Here is a 27,158-nt window from a genome sequence, read left to right as displayed (position 1 = left end):
TGAAAGCTAAATATATGGCATTACGATCGAGTAATTATCCACAATCGGGATTTTAATTAACAATAATATTTTATTCTTAACGGGGGATTGTTAATTATGTAAATTTTAAATTGTTTTTTTAAAGAAATTTCACTAATACCTTTATTAATTTAATGAAGTAAATATCGCATTGTTTATAACTAGTAAAATAATTGTCTGAATATTATTAATTTAATGTTAAAATCTAAAATAGTTTAGATTTAACTACGAAAAAGAGATATCATCTTCCAATAATTATATTCAAATAATGACTATTAATTAATTAATATCAACCATTAATAATTAGTCCAAATTTCAATATCAATATCAATATCGGTCACATTTATTGCTTTAATTTTGCTTTTTCTAGATGGATCAAGCTGGCCAGTGCATGGTACTTCATCATGCAATATTTTTTCAATCATGTGCTAATTATTAATAAACAAAAAATATATATAGTTAAGTTGAAATATTGCATATTTTATACATTTAAAATCAATATACTTTATTTATTTAATTATATTATTATTAGTTTTAGATAAAAGAATTATTAAGATAAATAAATTTGAATTGTGATTTAAATTGGTTAATAGCATGGTTTATACTTAATTTTATAACTTGTGATTTAATTAGACAATATTCATTCATATGCACCACATAATTTTGATATTCTATTCTTTATTTTATTTTTTTCTTTTATTTTTTTCTTATTTCTATTTTTTTTTTTAGGTTCAAAGAATACAAAAATTAAAAATAAAAAAAGTCAAAAAGGCATATAGTATTATTTTCAAAATAATACTTTTTAGCTAATAAGAGATAAGTTTGTTTTATGCGGAACCCATGATGTTAGTCTTTTTGATTTGGAGAAAGGTCGTGGACGAGCACACATTTTTCAGCATTTTTGAAAAAAAAAAAAAAAAAAAAACTCAAGAGAGTTTTACGCAACATAGTAGATTTTGATTCTTTTTGAGTTGGACGCATGTCGCACGGAATGAGTGAGGAGACTTTGACCTACGGAGCACATTCTTTTCTTTGGGGACTTTGACTTGTGCCGCACGGATATATTTCCTTTGGTGGGCATTTCGGCAGCACACATATTATCATATTAGGCGTTGAATTCAGGCCGTATATAATTTTATTTGATTCAGCATTAGAGCGCTGCGTACACAATTTTTCTCTTGGTCACTCACTCACATTATAGTAATGCGGTTGAAGAATTCTTTTGAGAATTCAATTGTTGCTATAGTCTAATCTCTTTCACTATTTTCAATCTCTATTTCCATCTATTTAGCTTGCTCTTTTCATTTTCTACTTTTTATTTAATTTCAATTTGAAATTTATGGTGTATTCGAGATATTTTTAGTTTAAAAGTTTGGACATTTTATTTACTGTTTATTTTATTTTATGTCAGTTATTTTTCTTATTTATTTAAGCTTCTATTAAATATGCATTACAATTACATTTTAAATTGATTAAAGGTTAATTAAGATTTAAATAAATTTAGTTTATTCTTTAATTTTCAGATTAATTAAAATTATTTAGTATAGTTAAATCATTAATTGTTAATTTCAATTTGTTAGTCTTTTACGTTCCATTTTGACACTCAAAAAAATCCAAAAATATGAATCTAATTTATAACCAGCACCCTTTTTATTTTTGTTACACTTTTTCATTCATTATACATACCATCATTTTTATGTGTAAAACTTTTTGACTATTTTATACAAATTCGATAAGACGATTTAAAAATTTTATTTCTAATTATTATATCATATCATCTTACATTTGAAATAGTCTTTATATTACTTATATTTTAGTGAGTCAATATGCAAAATGCTAACTTATCCAAAACTTGATCCATACATCTATGCATGCACTCAGTTTTAGATCATCATGATCAGTTGGTACGGTGTTCTATCACTTCTCTTAATTAAAAGGTCGGTAGATGGTAGTTCGCAGCTTGCATTAAGTTTATATAGTTGACGTTACTCGCCATTAATTATTTTGATAATTGACAAGAAAGTTTGCGTGTTTGCGTGGCAATGGACCATGCCGACTAATTAATCGTAGTGGCCATGTGCAATAAAAGTACAAAAAAGAGTGTGAAAATTAATTAATTCTTCATGCACATTTAATATTTATTTATTTTTTTAAGATGTGATACTTATAAACTCGTGACTATAAGTATCACTTTTTTATATTAAAAAGTAAAGGTACAAACATGCACTTTTCTTAAGATATGCAAGTCCTACATATGAATTTTAGATTTATTCATGTACGGGTAGTAGAACAGTGGGGGACAAAGTGGAGAGTGTAGGGTTTTTTTTGTTGTTTTGCTTTATTTCCGTTTTTGTTAAGTGAATAATTGAAATAGTAATTCCCTTTCCTCTTTTGGAGGAGAAGGTGGTGAGTCCCTATCCTCTTTTGGAGGATGAGGGTGAAAGATCTCCCCCCTCTTTTGGAGGGTGGGAGTGGAAGGTTTGTGTTTTTCTCATAGACAAGTCGAGATGAACACTTCTGTTTATACAGAGTCTTCCATCTCAGAAGGGCTGTGTCGTTAGAGAGCTTTTCAGAAGTTTTTTAGACAATGTCCGACATAATGAAAGTTGTGTGCGGGGGGCTTATAACCGATGAGTAGTTGACTAGTTAATCGGGGTCTGTACTCGGATTTTTTGGTCACAGCTGTAACTTCCTTCATTCATGAATTGAATTGGAGTCTATTTCAAAAAAAAAAAAAAAGAATTTTAGATTTATTCAATTTTTTTTTAAAAAAGTGTTCAAAATTTATACATCCTAAAATTATAAATATTATATCTCGTTAACAAATTATTGCATACAGATCGTCCATTTGATTATAAATTGTGCACAATATAAATATAATTACACTTATAAATACTATAATTATCCTTAAATTTGAGTGATTATCCAGCGATTTTATATTTGACAGGAATAAAATTGTTGTAAAAAAACTTTATTTCCAATGATTTTGATGTCGTTGCAAACGTTTTTACATCAAAGTTCGAAATTGGTCTTTTACAGTAATTTTTTACTTTTTTACAACAACTATAATTCACTGCAATATTCGAATTGTTTTTTCCCAGTGATTTTTTTACTTGTTGCAACAGAAAAATCGCTGCAATAATTAAAATAAATAAATAAACATTTTACAGCAATGTAAATTTCGTCATAAAAACTCAATTTTAATCACTCGACGCAAAACGCCTTATACTTCACTTTTTCTCTCCCCTCTCTCTTCCCCCAATGCCATTCTGCTTCTCTCCCTCGATCTCTACTCTTCACGCCTCCACACTGCAAGCCGCTATCGACCCACCATCATCATCCACCTCCATCATTGCCGACCAACCCAACCAATCTGCTCTCTCTCTGACTTCTCTCTCTCCACAAGATCTCCCTCTCTCTTCACCCTCGAAGTCCTTTCTCTCTCGGGTTTCCTTTGCCACCGAGTCCTCAGCCACTGCACCACCTCTGGCTACAGGCATAGCTAGCCCCCAAAGGTCCACAGCCCCTCCAGAAGCTCTCCCTCTCTCTCACCATCGATCTGCTCTCTCCCAAACGGATCTCACTCAAGCGCCTCGTACAAGCCCTGCACAGCCTTCCTCCATGGCGCAGCACCACCGCAAGTCAGCCCTCCATGGCCACAATGCCACCCCCATGCCTCACCGCCTCCCCTTCAACATCATAAGCCAACCCAGAACAGAGTAACCATCTGCTTTTGTTTACTAGCATATAGGAAAGTAGCTTTTATCTCCAATTAAGCGAAATTCTTAGCTCCTTGATGGTGGGTTTGGTAGATAGTTGAGAATATAACTCATTAATCTAGCTGCTATTTTGGTTTCTCGAATGTTTATACTCACTGTTAGATTCATTTTCCTATTTCTATATTTTTTGTTCTTCCCTGATTTTGAATTATTGGTATACCAAAATGCTTGCCAGCTGGTCTACTTCTATCAGAATCCATCGATCACCTTGTGAAATTCTTGCACTTGATTAGGAAAGGTAATGGTCCATAATTTTTATGGGGTTTTATTTCTTTAACTTTGATCGAGTTTCATGACATGTGGAATCTTTCCTAACAATCTAATTTAAAATTTAGTGTGTATTTTTACTGCCTTTAGCAACTATATCAACTTCATTATTTTGTTTATAGAATTTTTATCTCATTTAGAATGTAAATGACAAATACTCTGATTATGTATTACTTATTCAAAATAAAATCTTTTGTTCTTTTGTATTGATACTTGAAGCACTCTTATATTGATATGTCATATTGTAACATAAATACTCTATGAAATCATGATGCTTGCTTGCAATTTTTCCTTTTTTATTATTATTCCTTAGTGGTGTGGTAGATATCACATTAGTATATTGCATTCTTGAAACAAAAATTCTGAAGTTTCTTGTTGATACTTTTTAATAATTAGTCTTCCTTTGTAACAAGTTCATTGTCGATGTATTGTTTCAGTTCACACATTTAGTTTCTTGGATCAGGGAGGGATTGAATGCATGAAGTGTGTAAGGAAAAGTGTCCTTTGGGTACAGATATATTTTTTCTCCTTTATGATTCTTTTTTTTTTTTCATTAGCTGTTTGTAGTGCCACATTTTGTATACTGTCCAATTTGTTGTCTTGGTGTTTTTGTTGATATATCATTATTATGACTATCAACTCACTAAAAATTATAAGCTTTTTGTCTGCTGCTACATTTTTTTTCACATATTTTTACTAGCTTTAATTTCCATTTTGTGATCCACCAACATGCAATTTACTTTTTTTTTTTTTTTAATCCAGAAGTTTTCTCTAAGTAAAATGAAGGTAAGGCAGCATTTGGTTGTGCTTCCTTAAATGATTCTTTTTAAAGCACTCTATTTTGTTATGGCAAAAACAAGGCAGGTTTATGCACTAATTTATGAAACTTTTTTGAGCTAGAGCTTATGAATGATTGCTTATGAAGTATAACCAAATGTGGCCTTTATAATGAGTTAACTGATTTTACATATTTAAGTTTCTATGTTGCTTTTTAGCAGTTCGTCAGGGTAGAATCTCACACACACACACACACACACACACACACACACACACACACACACACACACATATAGCTTTGGAACTAAGTCCTATTATACAAAATTAAAGACAACACATGCAGTTAATGTTCAATGGATAAGAGTTCTTTAATGTGTCATTTATTTCAATGTCAATTGCAGTGTGTGCCTATTAAGAATCGTGCGGCTAATTGCTTTGAGGAACTGTTTTAGGTTTTAATGTGGTTTTTCATTATCCATAAGCATCCTAGAACAAATCGATGCGTTGTGCTAAGCGAAGTTTCTTATTGGCTGGAATTAGTTGTGCAATGACATTCTCTAGTATTGTCGATGGTTTTGGTGAGTGAAGTTTTGTGTAATTTGAGCCACTTAAGAAGACTGTAAGACTTAGAACACTCTTTTTTGTTAATTCAAATGACTAAAATAAAAGCCCATATTTGCCATTTTCATATGTCAAGCTTCTTGAATAATCTGGACTGTGAAAGCATTGATTTAAGTAGTACATTTGAGAAGTGGATTATGACGATCTTGCATTGATACTAAGTGCCATATGGTTGTGTCAAAGATGCATGAAAATCCTAAAGAAATCAAACAGTTGCATCCCAAGTAAATTTTCTCCAACGAAGTGTTTGGAGTGAGCTAAGATCATTCTGTTTTAGAAGAGTCTCATGTTTTTTTAATGTGGATTCACTGCTTATATATGTAGTTGAAGTCAGATTTTCACACTTGTTTTCTTTTATTCAACTTGTCAGAAATTTTAATACAATGCTATCTATCACCCACAACCTTTAAAACATAATTTATATTATGAGTTTCGCCTTCCTTTTCTCACATCTTTATTCTATATCATTGTGTATTTGAGTGGATAATCATAAGGAAGGAAAATAGGATTTGTAAATAGGATTAAACCCACCTACTAGAGCTCAAAATACATCAAGAAATTTGTGATGTTTTCTATTTGTGCTACAACAATTTCCCCTTCATATTTAGCTTATATCTTCACTCTACAAGGTTGGAACTTTGGCTTAAATTTCATTTGTAAGAAGACTAAGTTCATTTGTCAAATGATTGACAACCATTTTTTACTTGTTTGTTCTTTAACTTTTAAAACTTTTGTAAAATGGTTTTATATGCCTAATCTTTGCAGCAGAGAAGTTAAAGAAACCTATTCGAAATGCTCACACCAACCATGCACCAAAAGTAAGTATTCTATATATTTGTGTTCCTTGTATTTCATATGCCTGGAATTGAAATACATTGATGTATGGATAATACATCCAAAAAAGGTTTCACCTTCCTTGTTATTAGCCATATGTTTTTTTTTTCATGTTCTCTCGTATTTCTATCCAATACCTCTTCTGACACACCATTTCTGGTATTTATCTATAAATGAATTGCTTCAACTATTCCAACCATTTAGAGTCATTACTAAGCTTGTGATACTTCGTGAGAAGACATCAGGTCATGAATTAGCCACTACGATAGAGGTGTTTGTTTGCTTTTTCTTTTTTGTTTTTATGTTTGATAACTTGAGACAAATCTTGGGTTTGATACATTTTTATGTCTTCCATGCTTGCAGGCTCTTCTCCATGCAAGATATTCCTTCAGAAATCAATGCTCTACAATTCTATGGCAATGTTTAGTCAAGCATAAGGTATACATGAATTGTTTGTTTTTGTTTATGCAAATCTTGTGGGAAGACATTACATTTTTATAAAGAAACTATATTCTATGCATGCGAACCAGTTCATTTATAATATATTTCCAGTTTTTTTTTTTTATATATTTCAAGAGAACATAAATCGTACTATAAAATTCTCTCCAATTAAATTTAATTTGTGTATATCAGCAACATGTTTTTTACGACTTGAAGTTCACCAAACATTTTTCATTATCCTTTGTGTATATGTTTACCCCTGCATTAGTTAGGGACTGAGTTTTTTGTGATTTTTTGGTTCTTTCTTAACACCATATCTTTGGTTCTTTCTTAACACCATACACTAGCAATGCTGTCATGGCATTTTTGTGGGGCAAATAGGTACATGAACTCATTATTTGAAAAATACTAAAATGTTATACTAAAAATTAGGACCCCTTTCTTTCAAGTTGGGGATTCAAAGCAATAAATGAATGAAAATGATGGAATCTAACTCCATCATTTCTAATGCTACACAAAATATTATCACTTTTGTCTTACCTAGCATCACACATTGCATATCCATAAAATTAGATGGCACCAGATACTTGAACTAGGTGTCACAATTTCTTCCCCATTCTCATCAGCCATGAACTCATGGGTATAGTTGATAGCATTGAGTCAAAATTGTCACAATTCCTTACAGATAAAATAAGAAAAAAAACCACAGTAATCAATTTTGATTACTCATTGTGGCAAAAGAAAGACCAATAATGTGCTAAGTTAAGTGTCACTCTTAACTAAATAAGACCTATTGCATTTGCTTATGTCACCAAGGGTTCACTTTTCTGCACTGGATGATTATAAATGATCACATTCATTGGAAAGATGAATAATTTCAAGCTAATCCTGCAAAGGTATCAAGGAGGCTAGACCTTGTGTATGGAGGTGGGAGCATTGGGCTAATGGGGCTGGTTTCACAAGCTGTGCATCATGGTTATAGAAAAGTTCTTGGGTACAATCACTTTACCATATCTTCACAATTTTGGGTTGGATGTTTGAAATTAATTTTTATTGTTCTTTTTTACATAGCATAAACTTTTTATTTTATTTTATTTTATTTTGGTTTATAGGATCATCCCGAGGACTTTAATGTGTAAAGAGGTGCATATAATTCCATTTTGGTTTTCCTTTGAACCAATCAATGGGTTTTTCTTTTTCTTTTTCATGTTAATGGTTTAAAGTTTGGCACTTTCTTACCAGATTTTATACTTTGATCAACTGTTTTTATTATAGTTTCTAGGTCACTCCATATTTTTTATTTTTGACATTAATGGATTGTTTCGATGTTAACACCTTTTAATCAAGTGAATTATTTTGTTCCCTTGTTATTAATGCAGTACCTCAGGTTTAACTGTCTTGACTTTGATTATCAACCTATCTAGCTAAGCTTCAGATTCTAATGGTAAGACATTCCTCTTCATTTAATGGATTGTTCTAGGATTTAAGCACTTGGTTTTATTTGCTAATTCGTGCATGTTTATGCCTTGTATATTAGTCCAACTTATTAAATAAATTGTTTTCTAACTTTGAATTTTCTGGACCATACAATAAGGGTAAGTGTGTGTGGCTTACAACCTTTTGCTGTTAAATTTTCTTTGTTGTAAGTAGGGAGTTGAGAAGACAAGTCATTATTGGTTAAGATTCATTGATATTTTCTGTTATATTTACTTCTATTGCGTGGATTGGAAATTGTACAGGTTTGATGAGGCCTATGTGTTGGAAATACTGTGGCTGGATCCATATCTGGAGGTATAAATTGTTTTTTTTATTAAAATACAAAAGTCTTGCATAGAACAAATATGGTATGTTTTCTCCCATTTTCTTTGGCAAGATGGTATGTTCTCCCCCAAGCAAAAGAAAATGGGGGAGAACATACCATTTTTAGTTACTGATCCAAGCAACATGGGCCAATGGCCTTTGGGCCAAATGACTGGTGTATTAAATATGGAGGAGGAAAATAAGAAAGGAAAGAGAGAGAGAGAGAGAGAGAGAGAGAGAGAGAGAGAGAGAGAGAGGGCTATGACTTTCAAGAAGCATAAATTAAGCCTTTAATTATCATTGATTGACCCATTACATGAGACATGCACTGTGTACAGCCACCTATTCATGGATTGCAGTTAAGAAAAGTTACAAATTTGCACATATATATTCCTTAGGTTGTAGATTATTGTAATCACATAGGTCTAGTGACCACTCATTTAACTTAGCAAAAGAAATTACCTAAGCGTCCCTAAGTCTTTGCTATTTCTTTAGTCATTGAAGAGCATTGAAAGAGAGTCATGACACAAACTGTCTGTCAAAATAAATGGCCAAAAACATATCAAGTCCAATGTGAGCTAAAGTTGTACATACAGGCACTCCATATGAAGTAAACCAGGGTTAGACATAAACTGTTAGAATGGAGACCCTTGCCTTGTGTATTTATGGACTTATCAGTTGTCTTCAATTGTTACATTTTAATTGGTTAAAGTTGTTGCAGATCAATAACAAATGCTGAAGGGATTCTATATGCTTGGACTTTACTCAGGAGACTTGGTGTTCTATACGCTACAGCCTAGTTTTTTCTACATGGATTTTGATCTAATTTCCAAAAGCCTTGAAGGGGGAGGAGAACCAAGAAAGAAAGAACTACCTAAAGGTGTATTAAGGTAGAGTTTCCCTATTTTTTCTACACTATTCTTAGAATCATCATATAAGTTTCATAATCTAGTAATATGTTACATAATCTATTACACAATAATAAATAATTGAATATGCTAGAAATATAAGTTCTACATTTTTTTATGCATGGTTTGATTTCTTGTGACACCCATCTCCTTGATGGTGTTTTCCTAACTGTAGGATATTTTCTATGTTTTTTTCCGTAATACCTCATGGTTTATGTTTTGGATGATAAATGTCTATTTATTTTATAATTTAGGCCAAACAACTTATGCCAAACTTTAATACAGTTCATGATCTTCTAACACAAGTGAAAAAAATTTATTACTAAAATTGTATGTTTTAGTAGTTTTTTTTTTTAATTTTGTAATTGAGTATTTCTAGCGATTTTTAGTTGTCAGAAATAGCTCTAAAATTGTTGCAATTGCTTTTTTTAGCAATTTTTGTGCATTGGAAAAAACTTTAAATGCAACAAAGAAAGCAAGCGCTGCTTCTGATATTGAGTATTTGCAACGATTTTGGATATTTGTAGCATTATAATTAAGCTAGAAAAAAAATTTTGCAACGATTTTTCTACATTCATTGGAAATTGGAATAGATTTATACTCTTTTGTGACGATGTAAATTGACGCAATTGATCATTTTCAACGATTTATCTTTAAAATGATCAAGACATTTTCAGCGATGTTTTGAGCATTGGCAGTGAAAAAAATCGCTACTAATAAAATTTTAAGCGACGATTTTTTTTCTATCACTACTTTGAGCAAAAGTGACGTGTTAATTGCGTCGAACGTGTAGTAAATTTGAAATCGCTAGAAATAGTCAAATACAGTGATTTTGATGAGTTTTTGCGACGATTTTGAATACTAAAAAAACCTATTTTTTGTAGTGATGTTTCATCATGCAATATTTCCTTGATCATGTGCTAATTATTAATAAACAGAAGATACAAAATGCTTATAACTTATCTAGAACTTGATCCATACAGCTAGCTAGCCATGCAATATCCACTCAGTTTTAGATCATCATGATCAGTTGGTACGGTGTTCTATCACTTCTCCTAATTAAAAGGTCGGTCGATGGTAGTTTGCAGCTTGCATTAAGTTTATATAGTTGACGTTACACGCCTTTAATTATTTTGATAATTGACAAGAAAGTTTGCGTGTTTGCGTTGGTAATGGACCATGCCGACTAATTATTAATTGTAGTGTTGATCAGTCGGTCATGGTTGTTCTATATTGACATTTTAGCTCATCATGTGCAAAAAGTATAAAAAAAGTATCGATATTTGTACTTTTTATAACTATAATTAATATAAGTAGTATATTTAATTTATTTAACACCATCGACTTGCAATTAAGTGGTAGAATCAATATTGCGCAATCAATGACATTTCCCTGCATGCCGGCTTTGTAATTAGTATAAATACTAAAAAATCCACGGCAGAATTCAGCTTAATTACTAGCTAGCTATATATAGCACATACTTGGTCACATTAATACTTTGGGTAATGAGTAATTTAATTTTATTATATAATATATATTAAAGTAATGCTATACACCTCGACCACCATCTCATTTGCATCTTACTATATATAATGTAATGTATTTAATGGTGAAGAAGTATGTAATAAATAATTATTTAATAGTGATAAACATATCACATCTTATTTAGCGAGATGCAAGTGAGATGATAATATAGTATATAGAATTGTCTTATATATTATATGTATTTGGATATGGTTTAATTTGGATAGAAACTCTAAAAATTAGTACTCTAATGAGTTCTACAATTTTTATATCTTTTTAAGATTTTTCAAATAACATTAAATATTCAATAAATATTATAATTATGGGTGTTCATCCAAACCGGATTTTTTTTTTTTTCCAATCCGGATCCGAAACCTAGAAATCGGGTGGATAACTGCCTGGACCCAATTATGGATCTGGTTTTATAAGCGGATATCCGTAACCGGTTTTAATTTTAAAAACAAAACAAAACAAAGCTAACCTAACACTTCACATTCACACTCACACCCTTACGGAGAACTCGACAATCCTCTCACCCCCCCCGATTGCCAAAACCCTAACTCTTGCTCACAGTTAGATCCATCGCTGCCAATGACTAAAGTGGTTGCCGTCTGGTAATATTACTTTCCTCTCAAGTAGTTTTTCCCTTTATTTGGTATGCTCTCTCTCTCTCTCTCTCTCTCTCTCTCTCTCTCTCTCTCTCTCTCTCTCTCTCTCTCTCTCTCTCTCTCTCTCTCTCTCTCTCTCTCTCTCTCTCTCTCTCTCTCTCTCTCTCTGTTTGTATATCAATTTCCTCTGTCGTTGCCCACTTTGGCTAGATTTATGTTTTAGTGTTTGTATATCACTTTCCTCTCTCGTTGACCGTTGCCCACTTTAGCTAGATCTAAGTTCGTATTTATAGATTTGAGTTTGTGTGTAGATCTATAAAAGTAAAGGATTTTTGCAGTTGAGGCTACGAGCTTTTGCTTGGGATGTGAGTTTTTGCTCCATTAATCTCTCTAGATGCTGTGATTGTGTTTATTAAACTTTTTTTCTCTTCTTTTTGATTTAGATCTGGGTTTGAATTTTTTTTCCTAATCTCTAGTCTATTTTCGATTTTTTTCTTGCTATTAATTTATCTGGACATTGTATGTCGAAAATCTGAAGTTCTCTATTTCTCAATTGCGTTCATTAAATTTTTTTTTTCCTTCCTTTTACTTTGGATCTGGGTTTGGAGAAATCTAATCAGAAACCCAACACATACTTCAGTTTTTTTCCCGAGTTTATATTAATTCTACAGTGATCTAAGCAACTGTGTTTGAAAACACGTAAAATATAAGAGGAAGTAGAACAGTTGATGCTTTTGATGAGAAAGTTAAGAGTCCCATGTGGATAGTTTATTTCACACATTTTTTAACCAACATATTTTGTTTTTCTTACTATCTTCATAATTTTATTTGGCTTTAATCTCTTTTCCGTTCATATTTTTATTTCAGTTTCGGGGTTAGTTTTGGTTTTCAAGCATTAGGTAAGGTTTTGAGGGTAACCATTTGTGGTCAATGCAAGAATTGATGGCTTTATTAATTGTTGTGTCCTTTTAATTATATACCATCCAGATTGATAACATTGTGAACTTTGTTAAACTAACACTAAAACCAGATGGATGGATGTATTATCAAGCATATCTTTTGCAATTTGAGTTGTTTCCCATTTTTAAATATCACAGTTTTCAATAAAAAGAGTTTTTAATCATATGTTGAACTAGTACTCATAACTAAAATTTGACACCTATCTTAATTATCAAAACTTGAAAACAATGCGTGGCTCTAGTGTGAAAGCTTCTTCAGATGTATACTTGATGCATCTTTGGTTAGGTTATGGCCGCTACCGGATCATAACAGAGGTATGTTTGTGTCAATATAGAGAGGTAATGTAGTATTAGTATTACCAACTGTACCATATTGTCATTTTAACTTCTTTCACTTTAATCTTGTGTTGATGTATTTCAGATGACTCTTCTTGCTATGCCTGAAAACGGAATTGGCTTGTTCCCAGATGTTGGGTTTGCACATATAGCTGCGCAGAGTCCAGGAAAATGATCAGTTGGTATGCTTTTTGTTGTTAAAAGCATCTGTTACTTTTTATTTTACTGGAAATGATCCCTTTCTTCAATCTTTAATCTTATCATAGGATCATGTAAAAAGCATGAGAAGGGTTGGCCACTTTGGAAGTGGTCATGAGTAAACGCAAAGGCAAACAATCAAGAAATGCAAGGGCATAGTCGTCATTGTCTCCATACTTTTTCAGACTATTTAACAACTACGTAGACTTGCAGGTGCGTACCTTGGAATAACTGGAAAAAGGATTTCTACACCCTCTGATGCACTATGCAGACTTGAAGATCTCCATAATGATGCAATTTGGGTATTAATAATTCTTCAACAGGCATGGTTTAATTATTTGCAATTCCTAATTGTTCCATCTATTTGTAATATATGTTATAAGTAAAACTGTACCATATTAATTTTCTTATATCAACACATGATTTGGCAAGTGCTTATATTAAAACAGCTCCCTTGTGCAATTATCCCAATTCCAGATTGAAGATGTGAAAAGTAGTAATATTGTTTATTTATTTTTATTTTTATTTTTTTTATTGGTTAAGAGTAGTGATATTGTATTAATTTAATTAGTTTTGATGTATTATTATTTATTTTTTTTCTTTTTAAATTTATATTTTGCAATGTGTAACAACAATATTACCTATTTTGCATTTTTATTTATTTTGTTCTTTAAGTTTTTTTTTATTTTAAAAAGAAAATTTTAAAAAGTGTTTAAATTAATTTTTTTTAAATGGCAATTTAAACATGATATCAGATTTTTTTTTTTAAGTGCTATAATTTTTTTCAAAGTTATAAAATTTTTAAAAAAAATATTATAAAACCAGGATTCAATCCAGATATAACGAGGATATCCGGGTTTTAAAAAGAATAAAGCAAAAAAACGAATATTCAATTTCATTCCGAATATCTAGATTGAATCTGATTATCCGTCTAGATTCAATCCGAACAGATAACTACTTGATTTTTAAAATCTAAACGGATGAACACCCCTAATTATAATTAAGCTCACTTTATATATTTGTATTTCTCCCACTTTTAAGTCTTAATTAAAGTTCTTTCGGATCTGAATCCAATATTATATTATAATTGATAGATTCGAGTTAACTGGCACTACAACAAATACTGGCTTTTTCCGTGAAGCACTTTCGTGATTAAAACCATATGCTTTGTGGGAACCCTATTTTTTGTCACCATTTTTGCTGGTGCCACGTTGGTGGCATATAATTCATGGACAATACTACATTATCCACCAATACAATTAGTTGGTGGGAAAAACCCCTTTTAGTCACCGTATGAGGTGGTGTCAAAAACATTGGCCCTCCGTGGCAAATTCGACGAACAACTCAGCAGAAATGGTGAAAGATACCTCCTTTCTCACCACACTAACAGTCCGTAATATTTCTTAGCCATTAGCGATCTGGTGGCAGTGTTAGTCGTATAAAGTCATTAGCCACTCTAAGTGTTGTGACTTCATAATTTCTGAGATGACCGGGTCTGGTACTTAGTTAATGTTATTAACCTCAATACTTGTCGTAATAAGTTATACGACACCGGATGTCATGGTTGGAACTAAATATTAGAGATGATCAATGTGGTTGCAAAAATTTATTAGGCAGTTGTCGTAGACGTGCAAAAATTAGTTTTACCTTTATACCGTCTGGTGGCAATTTGTATAATGTCCATGGCTACTAATTCCCACAAATTGTTCTGGTTTTGTGACAATACATGTTTTGCCATCATGTATATGGTGACAATGTGATTGCCCCAGAAGGATTTTTTGGTGGGGAAATCGAAATTTGCCACCACAACTTTATGTGGCATTATCATGGTACCCCAACACATATAGACAAGTTTAGCTACCATAAGTCGACGTGAGAAATCGAAGATATAGCATGATTCTGTTTGGTGGCCATTACTTAAAATATCCTGATTTCCAATCCGATTTCTCACCATCATTGACGTGGTGGCATGATGCATTTTACCCACAGAACATGGGCCATTTTGTTGTCGGGAAATCTACGTTTGCCACCATGCATGTACTGCAGTAAACTAAATTGTAATGCAATCCCCTCTGGTTTCCTCACCAACGCTACTAGTTCTCATGAGGCATACTATACAACAATGGTCTCCCACCAATGACATCCGGTGAAATCGATTATATAATCCTTGGACTACTGGGATGATTCAGCATTATATATATAATGCATCTTCCAACTCACTATATTAAAAATAACAGTTAAAGGCCATGAATTGTATATATGTTTGCAAATCAAATACCCTTACATTAAGACAGGACTAAACACATATTCACAAATTCTTCAGCATCAATGATAACCAAGAGGTCCATATATGACAGTTTACTAAAAAAATTGTGTATGGCTTCTTGCTGAAGATCTCTGTTTGACAGGTGTTTGATTCCAGTCCCTGATTCCACACAGCATGTTGGTAAATGATGACCTGATAATTAGACAATAAGAACTATGTCAGCAAAGAACAGAATTCAGTACCTTTGATATGAAGGTCATTAAATGGTAGCTTGCCTCTATACTAATTGGTACCAACAATCTTGTACATAATTAATCTCATCAAAAGCATATTGTCTATTATACATTTTAAAATTTCACATCCCAACATTGGTAGGCTTGGAAGGGAAATGCCATCATGTTGTATTCTTGTATTCACATGGAATTATTACTATATACCTAACTTTCTGTAGTCCATGCTATTGCAAATCCCTAGGAGGTTGGCTGCTAATTTAAAGTGTTTGCTATAGTTGAATTACAATCTATAGCCTTTAGATTGTAACTAAGTTTCCCAAATCCCAAAAGGAGGAGCCCAATCAAAATCTGCCACATCCAATATGCAGAGAAATAAAAACCTTTAGGGATTGCTCTATACTAGAACTTACCATCTACCATACCAATTATATTTGGAGCTAGTATAAACACTCATACTATCGGGGAACCCAATATTTTTTTCCAATCATTTACCCACTGTCCAATTGGGCCTTTATATCTAATTATTTACATGTATCAATACTTATGCCTGCTGATTATCCAATCGTTATTAACTATCGTTACCACATCCGTATGCATTGATACTATTGAAGAAATACACACCTAGAAAGTACCTATTTCCCTGGTAAGCTGCTTTATCATGAAATCGTGGTCACTGCAACCAACATCCTCCATCCATGTAGCACTGATTTCAGTCTTCTCATTCTGCTAACCTGTATTTTTCAAATGAGTTTTATCAGCATTTATGATTAAGTATTTGCAGACTGAAACATATAATCCAAAATTAATGTTCATCCATCATAAAGCAAATCTATTTCAGTACTTACCCTTCATTCTCTAACTAACAAACCATCAAAAAACATGACCCAGTATCTTAGTTTTGTTGCAACAGTCGTTAACTCATATCCACCCTAACTAGATTCAACCATACATTACCGAAAAAAAAAAAAAAAACTGTATAACATAAGTCCATGGCCAACACATATCTATAGGCTAACAAATTGTGATACATTCTAGCCAAAAATGGCCATGTTAAACTGGCCCTCCACAAAAATCATAATTCCCAAATGTTAGCCATCCACAAAAAAGACTTCCCAATGTCACTTAGAAAACTAATCATCTCTGTGAGTCTCTCTATGAGCCTCACTACCACCCTCTAAGTCAGTGTTCCGATAGCTCATTAAGAGCTTCTCATGCTTTGAGAAATTCCTTCTCAACTCTGCAATACCACCCAGCATGGAGTCTAGTTTTGCCTTGTACATTTCTGCCTCAGTCTTGTTTCGTGCATTCTCCTCCGACAGACGAATATATGCCCTACTATTCTTCATTGAAGGAGATGGGTCCGGAATCACCATGTGACCCCTCCCTACTGCATATCCAGGTCTGTTTCCCAATACCTCTTTGAACACACTCTCAGCTGCCTCTTCAATATCCTCCTCGGATTCCTTTTCAGCTAACCTCTCCATCATAAGATTCTGGAATATTCAACATGAAAAATTACTCCCCAGGTTTAACACCCACACCAAACCATTTAAAGTTAAACTGAAATTAGGAACTCTCTTACGTAATTATGTTCAGTCGCTGCGTTGATCCATTTACCCTTCCGGGTTGACCAATGTGTTTGCCTATAGAAGGCAACCATGTTCAGTGCTGCCTCCCGCTGAAACACACAATTGAGCTCAAAAGTTAGATACGCTTTTTTCAATAATTAACTGATTAGCAATTTATACCCCTTGCTTAATTACAAACCTTCTCCTCTAAAATGCGTATAAAGGATTTGCGGCCACCAGTATGCTTGACCTTCAGTTTAGATCTATTTGAGCTGTTTCGCATGGACTTCTCCTGCATGAGAAACAATCGATGGTTAGTATATAATTTATAAATACTACCTTACTCGAATTCAAATATTAGGCAAACACCATTAGGGTTCAAACGATGAGGTCAACAGCATATATGTAAGATCACCAATCTGACTAAGAGTCATTTTAAGGACAGTAAATGCATCTCTATAAATTCACTGACTGGTCTACCTTGAATGCTGCACTTGCCCAGTATTCACATAGCTTTTCCCAAACGTTTTTCTCCACCTTGTCCGTCCCACCACGTAAGGCCTCTTGATGTGATGCATATTTTAAATAAATTTTATGTAGTACATAATGATAAGTATTGTACTTATCTGCCAAATGGTTGGAAACCATCTCACGATAGTTGTCTCTACTCCAGTCAAGAACAAAATCAGCCTGCGAGATATACAAAAACAGACCTTGTTATATATAGATGTCTACACAGTGTATTTACGCCAACCCTTCTAAATATACCAGCTGAATAAGTTTGTTATCACTAGGTAAAAAGACCTACCCTAACACGGTCTATCAGCTCTGTCTTCTCGTCTTCAGGTACACGACTCCAACTAGCATGCCTCATGTCGGCATGTACTTTAATTATCTCCGTTAGTTGTCCAGTGAATAAGCAAGCATTCTCACATGATGGCCCCCGATGACCATCTTGTATAACCAGAGGTATCTTACCCACTTTCCTCATTCTTTCAAATAGCGTGCCCTTCGCTGGCCCTCTACCTCTTTTCTTAGTAGGTGGTTCTACATGAAGACATCAATTTGAGTGTAAATTCAATAAAAAAAATAAATCCAAACTCAATTATTGCTGCCAAAGTGCACACTAAGCACTATATATCTACACATGCTGATTGTAGTATCCAATACTACAATCAGCTAAAGCACATAACGTACATATTTGTGTGCCTTACCTGTGTTAGGGACAACATCCTCTTCAACTTCTGGAGCAACCAATGCCCCTTCTGTCCCCACCCCTCCTACATCCTCAGTTGAATCATCTGGTAACGGCTCGTCCCGCAACATGGTTCTCGGATCCGGTGCCTCTGGTTCTCGCTCCTGGCTGTGGCATATCTCAGCCCTTCCATGTCTGACTCGGCCCTCCCGAAACTTTATTGATCTCCTCATCTTTGGCTGTGTTGGTAGCTGGGAAATCCTACTGCTTCTTCTGACTGCACACAGGAAATTATATCATTAGAATGTGAAACAAAATTGACCTTGGACTTTTACCTCTCTCAAGCATGTTCCTGGTAGAGCCAGGTTGACAAAAATCACTACTGGTGGCATTATAATTTACACCCATATGTATTCTGGCCAGATAAATCACATCAGAAACAGGACCTTATTGTCCTGTTTTTAACCCCATCACGTAGGGCTTTCACTAATTCAAACTGGCCAATATCAAATCCAGCAAATTAATATCCCATGGAATTAAAATAACACATCTTACAGAGTTTGCCGTTAGACTACTAATTTCTATTATATTGAAATACTGGCTTGCCCATTAACACATCAACTACCCCTAAAAAGATTCAAACAATGCAGACTAACTGCTATCTCCGTTAACGGATTTCACATACATTTCCTAAGTTATTTTATCTCTAACCAAACATATATACGTTCTTTACCAATGGCAGAGGGAGGAGTTCATACCACACATTTAACAGGCTGTTTTGAGTGAGTACCATGATATGTAACTTAAACTGCCACTTTTTAGTATACAATTCAAAAAATGATATGATATGTCAAGTATCTACCCTATATTTGTATAGAGACGTTACAAAATAGGACCCAGCATGCACAGTTCTACACCATCGTCTGAAAACCTACACTGAGATATACAAAAATTTGAAGAATGGTTAAGGCTGCCTAAACCAAACGGATTAACCAAGCGTTTGGTTCTTGTGTGCAGAACCCATCAGGTTTTGATAGACCTACCCATTATTGCAGCATATATTCACCCTCACTAGTTTGGTGCCTCAGACTGCTTAAGACGCTTGGTTATCAAGGGGAGAATCACATAACACACAATGGAAATGATACGTGGTGTACCTACTTGTCGCTCTGGGTTGGTCAGCAGAGGTGAAGAGTAGATGAAGCAGACCTTTGATCTCCAGTGAGTGGTTTCAAAAATAAGAGGAAACCAGTGTGTTCGAAAATAACCTTACCTCTTCTATATTCGATGCCAAAATATGAAGCAGACCTTTCAGCTCCTTCAAAGGAAATACGCAGGGACCTATCTGTGCATGGGAGTGAACTGAGACTGCTTATACGCGTAGTTTAACCCCAATAGTCACCTTTAATCTTCTCATATCTAGTTTTCATATCCAGCTGTCATGGAAAAAGTACAACCCCGCACATTAATGGTGTTGTGGCCCCCACCAGAGGCACCACTTCCCAGCCTAAATCAGCTTCTTATTTTTTCAAATGTACCGCCCTTTATTAAAAACTTCTCCCGCCTCCATTTTACCCATTTTGAACTTCAATGATTGATAGCCCGTGATCTTCTCATAGCGGCCTGGAAGTGATTTACTCTCTCAATCTTTATATTAATGGTTATCCGCTTGTTAATGGTTTATAACTTAATTCCAACAACTGAAATTCTACATATGTGTCATCTTAATTAAATTGCTGCAACTTTATAAGGCCTCATTACTTGCCAATTTCAATTTATTTACATTGAGGAATTTGAAGGTTATTACTTGTTTAGGAGTCTGCCTGGTAGTGTTACTGAATTTGTATAGAGACATGCTTTATACAAATTTGACATCTTTAACAGCCAGATTTATAAACTTGATTATTTATAACCAGCGTTTCCACACCTTAAACATAAACTCTTACTTAGGCAAAACAGAGGTGTCTGTTCCAATTCTGCTCATACTTTATATCTTCATAAATTAGACATCATTTGTCAGAGCACTGTATTTCCAGATCCAATTGACCTTAAATTATCGAACTTGATTATTCCTGCTATGTAAAATGCCCACACATCAATTGGGAATTTAACCTTCACAGTTCCCTTCCTAAATGTGAGTATGCAGCTCAACTTTAAAATCAACCCTATTAAGGACTTTTATCAATGTAATGTTACTCTGTTAGATAGTTTGCAGCCTATCTCCTTTCTTTTCCTGGACAACTTCCTCAATAGCGACCTAACCAAACCAAGAGTGGAACAAAGGTGACGATCTTGCTGGACCATTCATGACAACCTGCATGCACTGTCAGGGATTGCCAAAATAGCCCCAGTTGTCTCTAATCTGCTTGCTGGACCGAGTATAGCAGGAATCGTATGATGACTCACCATTTAACCCCTAATTTTTTTAATCTAACTTCATGATCTTAATGCTGATAGATAGTTAGAAAATAAATTGCACTGAAACAAACTGACCCCACAGTATATTGTGAACCCAGATCATGCACTGTGGTCTCTGCATCTCATCATATGCTTTCATGTTGTTATATGATCTTAGATACATATAAATCTCATCACTGCCTTCATGTTGTTAGTCTTTTAGAGTCCTCTATCGAAAAGACTTAATCAATTAACTAGGAGGTAATTGCAGTTTCACTTAGCCCGAGCTGTTGCCTTAATTATTATGAATTAAGGCACAGAGGATCAATTTCCATACATATTTGCTCCATCATGTTACAATATTCATGATTACAAAAAATCATGAATATTTCAACCATTTAACCTAACTGTCTATGATTTTAAATGGTCATCTGACATACTCTTGCCAATTAATGCACTTAGTCCCCATCATATAATTGGTGGATTAAGAACCCATCCCTTGTGCTAGTATCTACATGAATATATACCTGCACATATTTCATTTATCCAATTGTGAACACCCCAATGCTTCCTTCTCCCACTGGACAGTAATGCTACATATGTATGCATTTTATGGACTATGTTAATCAACACTGCATGCGACAAATCACCCCAACACATATGATCTCAATGCAGTTTCCCATAAACTTCTCCTATCTACAGATTAATGAGTGGTACCTGTACCAATTAACCTTAAACAGATCTAGCAATCTAATTGAAAGTACCACATATTAGAGACTGCAACCATTTAAATAAAGTTATTGTCCTTCTTTTTCACTGCACGCTGAATTTACCCACTTGCCATCTGTATAATCATTATGCATCCATTCTTAATCCTCTATCAGTGGAAGGAGTCAATAGCTGTGTTTAATACATTTCAATAAATCTACCAATTAAGATAAATTACTGCAAAATGGATTTCTAGATGGGTGTGTTGTAATTTCAGTTTTTAGTTTCTTATTTCTTTCAGTAGGAGATAATGAATAGGAAAACACACCCATCTTATGGGAGACTAACAAACTTCCTTGCTTGAACAGCCACCTTGTTGCATCCAGACTGGGAGAAAGTGGTTTGGTTATGACCAAGGATATTCCAACCGCCCAAGGTCCTGCACATGGCAGTCAGCCCACAAAGGTAATTCAGACCAGAATTCCTATAATTTGAAATTTGATGAACAGTTTAAATACCCTATATTTTATGCTGCATAAGTCCTTTATGCAAATAAAGGATATCCCTACCATAGTCGACCATAATAACCTTTGCAATATTTGTGGACAGAAATCCAAGTTGGTATTACTGCACTTTCCACTATATGTTAGGGGAAAAAACATGAAAAGTTTAATTGATTAGTCAAGTATATTAGAGTTATGGACAATTCTCTGCAACAAACATCTAGCAACAGAGCATGAAATCATATATGCAGCCTGCCAACGAAATTGCACTGAAATTTACTAATTCCAAACGAGCAACCAACATGCTAGTGAAGATAGCACAAGTATTCTTAGTTACAAAATGTATTATAATCTGGTAATATTACTTAGATGGTATATAATTAAGCAACTTTAAATATATATAGTGTTGTGACCCCGGAAACCCATCACTTGGTGGCAGGGAAAGGAGATCCATCAACGATAACATAGCGACAAATGCGTTACAATGGAGCTCGAGCTGTTGGTAGCGTAGACCTCATTAGCTTTAAAGTGCAAGCACTTAATCTGCACACAATAAGGAGTTCCACTATGAGTTACTCTCTACCATCTTAATTAGATTGCACAAGTATATTCACCCTCTAAAATCCTCTAAAATGCCTACATGTACCATTTCAATATCACCATGCTTACACACAACTCTAGTTTTCATATTTTCAACTTAAAGGTTACAAATTCACAGCACATATCTACATTACCATCAGAATCATCTGTCTCCCCAATTGGCTGATGGGTGGTGTCGTTATCAGAGTTATCATTGGAACTTATGTCGTCCAGTGTTGCTTCATCGTCAACTGGTTGGGCTGGGCCCCGAGGTGAGATGGAGGTTGGAGCAACGGCCAAATGCTCCTCATCGACTCGGATAAGTGGTTCGGGCATGGCTTCATCGACAGCAAGACTAGGGGGATAGTTGTTCAAATTCCCCCCCTCATCGACATCAAGGTCATCCCCTGATGACTCAGCATCATCCAGCATCTCTTCAACTTAGGCCATTGCGCGAATGTTATAAACATTCCTACTTGTAACCTTTTGCACGACATTCCAACTTCCTCCCAAGATCGGATCGGACAGGTAAAATACTTGCGTTGCTTGGCACGCAAGTGCGAAGGGCTCATCTTTATACCATTGCCTATCCGTATTCACTATGGTTAAGTGGTCCCTGACACGTATCCCCCTTCTTGGGTCACCAACGTCATACCAAGTGCATTGAAATAGATAAACCTTGCGCCAACCCATGTAGCGTATTTCTATTATATCATTTAGAACACCGTAGAAGTCACAAGGGGATCCCTGATGCTCTCCATGAACCACCACCCCACAGTCTTGAGTGCGGCGATGCCTTTCCTGCTCCTTAGTATGAAATCGAACACCATTCATTATGCATCCTGCATAAGATGCGACTGTCGGTTCTGGTCCACATGCTAATGCATATAACTCATTAGAAATCGTCGTTGGAGCCACTGCACGTTTCTCTCGAATCTATGTTCGAAATGGACATAAAAAGCAAAATCAGAGTTTTCCCAACTTAATATTTTAAATCAATAATAACCCAAAATGTATCCCCATAAAGCCACAAACAGGATAAAAAATCTTACGCGTGCTCTAAACCACACGTGAAATTGACTCTGGTGCCTACGGTCGATGTTATGAGGGTCCTCTTCTTTCATCTTGTTATACTGATCCCTGTGAAGCAATGCATGGAATTGTTACATTGGAGACTAGTAACAATTAGGTACCCATTACTAAAGTTAGTAATTCAAGATGGATGTACATACTCAATGTATGCTCAACCTCCAGGCAATTATTTAGTATATACCATCGAGCCTTGACCATTAGTGTGTCGGCTAATTTATGTGAGTACGCAGTCCCCAATGGCCTAACCTTTTGAGAGAAAACAGATAAACTTCCAGCATTTCCCGACTCAGGCCCATCAATAGGTACATCAGTATTGCATTCCTCTCGATGATATTTAGTTTCTATATCATGAGGTACATAGAGCAAAAGGTGAGGCACTCGAGATGCACATATGCCTCAACGATTGAGCCTTCAGGCCTAGCTCTGTTTCAGACGTACTGCTTGAACTTTCCTAAATACCTCTCAAACGGATACATCCATCTATATTGCACGGGTCCAACTAGAAGAGCCTCTTCTGGCAAGTGAATAGATAGGTGTACCATGATATCAAAAAAAGCTAGAGGGAAAATCATTTCTAGTTTGCATAGAATGATGGGAATATTAGCTTGAAGTCGATGCAACACTGATAGGTTCAAAGTTCGGCAACATAATTCTTTGAAGAATGCACTCAACTCTATTAAGGCTTAACGCACATCGGCCCGTAAGAACTTGCCTATAACAACTGGCAATAGTTGTTGCATAAAGACATGACAGTCATGGCTCTTCATTCCACTGATCTTTCCCTCACTAGCATTGACACACCGGCCTATATTCGATGCAAACCCATCAGGGAATTTCACTTTGCACAACCATGCACAAAAAGCCCTTCGCTCATTTAAATTTAACATGTAGCAACCAAGACCCATTCTCTCAGACTCGCCATCATGTTGTAAATGCAATTCTTTCCTTATTCCGAGATTTGCCAAATCCCTACGCGCATTGGCAGAGTCCTTAGTTTTCCCTTCAATGTTCAACAAAGTTCCCAACACATTATCGCATATGTTTTTTTCAATATGCATTACGTCCAGATTATGTCTCAAACCCAAGGATAACCAGTAGGGAAGCTCAAAAAATATGGATTTTTTGGTCCAATTAAGATGATTGGCCGTTCGTTTCCTCTTCGAAGAAGATTTACCCAATTGAAAATGTGACACCTGACTTAATTGTTCTAGCAATTCCTCTCCCTCAACCCTTGATGGTTGGAGTTGGTGCTCTTCATACCCATTAAACGCATTTTTCTTGCATCTCCAAATGTGATCTAGGGGCAACCATCGTCGATGACCCATATTGTTTGTGGCCATATACCAACCATTGAGAATTTGTGTCAGATGTACAATACGGGCATGCCAACTTGCCCTTCGTGCTCCAACCGGAAAGATTGGCATATGCGGGAAAGTCATTGATAGTCCAAAGTAGAGCTGCATGCAACGTAAAGTCTTGCCCACTGTACGCATCATAGGTACGAATACCCTCTACCCATAACTCCTTCAACTCATCAAGGAGAGGACGCAAGAACACATCAATATCATTACCTGGTGACTTTGGGCGGGGGATTAGCAACGATAACATTGTGTATGGATCTTTCATGCATGCCCAAGACAGCAAGTTGTAAGGCACAAGAAGTACCGACCAAATGCTGTACGGCCTACTCATGTTATTGAATGGGTTAAAACCATCACTTGCCAAACCAAGTCTAACATTTCTCGGATCTTCAGAAAACATGACATGTACGTTATCAAAGTCCTTCCAAACCCTAGAATCTGAAGGATGTCGCATGCATGTAGGATCTTCAACACGGCCCTCTACATGCCATCTCATGGCCTGGGCTGTCTTCTTTGACATATAAAGCATCTGCAATCGTGGCTTAAGGGGGAAATATCGGAGAACTTTTTTTGGTAACCTTCGTTGGTGAATTGTGCTTTGTTCCCACCTAGAAGCTTTACATTTAGGGCACTCATTTAACGATGCATTTTCCTTCCAAAACAGGACACAATCATTTGGGCAGACGTGTATCTTCTCGTAACTAAACCCCAATCCACGCTCCAAGCGACGGGCATCGTTATATGAGTCAGGGAAAGATGCCTCTGGAAATGCCTCTTGCAATAACTTTATGACCATATCAAATGACTTCACGGTCCAACCGCCAATACTCTTTATGTGAAGAAGCTTGACGATGAATGATAGCTTTGAAAACTTAGTACATGAAGGATAAAGTGGGCGTCGTGCATCAGATACCAACTCCTCGAAATTAAAGATAGTTCGACCATCAAAGGTCTGATCTTGATCATCGGCATCTATGGAGCCATCATCAGTAGAATGATGATCCATATAGGACCCATGGCGGATGTCATCAAACATCTCTTCTAGATCATCAATATAATCATAGTTAGCCGAGGTATCAGCTTCTTCCTCGGCAGAGAGTGCAGCAGAAAGGAAAGGGTCATCTTCTCCATGGAATATCCAATCCGTATAAGTTGGATCAATACCTCTGAAGAACAAATGATCCTCGACTATACGAATGGAGTGGAAAGCTCTATTCCGACATCTTCTGCATGGACACCTAATCTGATCAGCGTTAGGAGTGTGGGTTAACACCATAGAGAGGAATTGTCTAACCCCTTCAGCATACTCAGTGGAATGCAATCTATCTTCAATATGCATCCAAGCCTTATCCATCTTATGAAGCTGACCAGGTAGTAGAAAAGAGTATGTTAGTGTTGTAATTTGAAATGGGTGTGCATGGAATAAGCTGGTCCAACTTTCTAATATACCAGCTGAATAATTGGACAGATTTCAAACAAACTACCCTAATGCCTGGATCTAAATAGGTAGCCGACATTAAATAGCAGACTTCAGTTTCAATTTGGATTTATTATACTGAAAGAGCAAATAACTGAATAAATACACGCTCTTGGCTGGTTGTGCTGTGCAGGTACTAGCTGGGTATAGGTTAATTGGCGTAGTAGTGATCAAAAGAAGGTGTAATAAAATGACTTAGGTTTGTGGAATCACAGGAAATATGAACTTGTTAACAGGATTTAAAGTTGATAATTAACAGGACCCCCTGTAAGTGTGTTCTAACAGGAAATATGATCTATCTAAAATCCCCTACATTCCTGGCCAAATTGAAATGTATGTTATCAGAATACAAATAACATTTAAGGTACAATGCATGGAGAGTAGATTGCTCTGTTTATGCCAATATTAATGTTTCCAGAAATAATAGGACAGTAAAAAGACCTATAATTTGCATTGTGTACATGAGGGAGCAACATGGGAGGAATGATGGTTCTCATGGTGAAATGGTCCAGTCATTTCCTGCACACAAATGGTTGTATGTTGAAACACACAACCATTTGGCCACAGGGAGTGTAAATAAATTGAGCCAAAATGACATAGTAAATTCTAGTCAAGCCTTGTCATTTTTGCAAACTTATCATACTAAATATCCCAGCCCTGGTTGGAAATTAACATTCAAACTAACACTAAGTTATGCTCAGACTTTGAA

General features: G+C 35.1%; 1 protein-coding gene and 3 long non-coding RNA genes across 4 annotated transcripts; 2 read left to right on the top strand and 2 right to left on the bottom strand.

Moving 5' to 3' along the window:
- The first annotated feature begins 3,252 nt into the window (after nucleotides 1-3,252).
- LOC122317824 lies at nucleotides 3,253-6,283 on the top strand. Its single transcript, XR_006244655.1, has 3 exons — nucleotides 3,253-3,737; nucleotides 3,973-4,035; nucleotides 6,228-6,283. It is a non-coding gene; the product is annotated as an uncharacterized LOC122317824 (long non-coding RNA).
- Nucleotides 6,284-6,481: 198 nt separating this feature from the next.
- On the top strand, nucleotides 6,482-11,006 carry LOC122274208. Its single transcript, XR_006228243.1, has 4 exons — nucleotides 6,482-6,567; nucleotides 6,660-6,734; nucleotides 8,117-8,181; nucleotides 9,259-11,006. It is a non-coding gene; the product is annotated as an uncharacterized LOC122274208 (long non-coding RNA).
- Nucleotides 11,007-17,152: 6,146 nt separating this feature from the next.
- Nucleotides 17,153-17,688, bottom strand: LOC122318462. The gene is made up of 3 exons (XR_006244830.1): nucleotides 17,618-17,688; nucleotides 17,337-17,429; nucleotides 17,153-17,247 (listed from the first exon to the last, which is right to left on the bottom strand). It is a non-coding gene; the product is annotated as an uncharacterized LOC122318462 (long non-coding RNA).
- Nucleotides 17,689-24,874: 7,186 nt separating this feature from the next.
- On the bottom strand, nucleotides 24,875-26,326 carry LOC122274348. Its single transcript, XM_043083395.1, has one exon. The coding sequence runs from the start codon at nucleotides 26,324-26,326 to the stop codon at nucleotides 24,875-24,877; it is 1,452 nt and encodes a 483-aa protein (XP_042939329.1).
- Between the last annotated feature and the right edge of the window lie 832 nt (nucleotides 26,327-27,158).

The sequence above is a fragment of the Carya illinoinensis genome, chromosome 8 (genome assembly GCF_018687715.1).
Source record: "Carya illinoinensis cultivar Pawnee chromosome 8, C.illinoinensisPawnee_v1, whole genome shotgun sequence".
In the NCBI taxonomy this organism is placed as follows: domain Eukaryota; kingdom Viridiplantae; phylum Streptophyta; class Magnoliopsida; order Fagales; family Juglandaceae; genus Carya; species Carya illinoinensis.
This window is presented reverse-complemented; position numbering and strand designations above follow the sequence as displayed.

Coding starts and splice junctions, on each gene's coding strand:
- LOC122274348 (XM_043083395.1), bottom strand. CDS start 26,326: ATGGATAAGGCTTGGATGCATATTGAAGATAGATTGCATTCCACTGAG.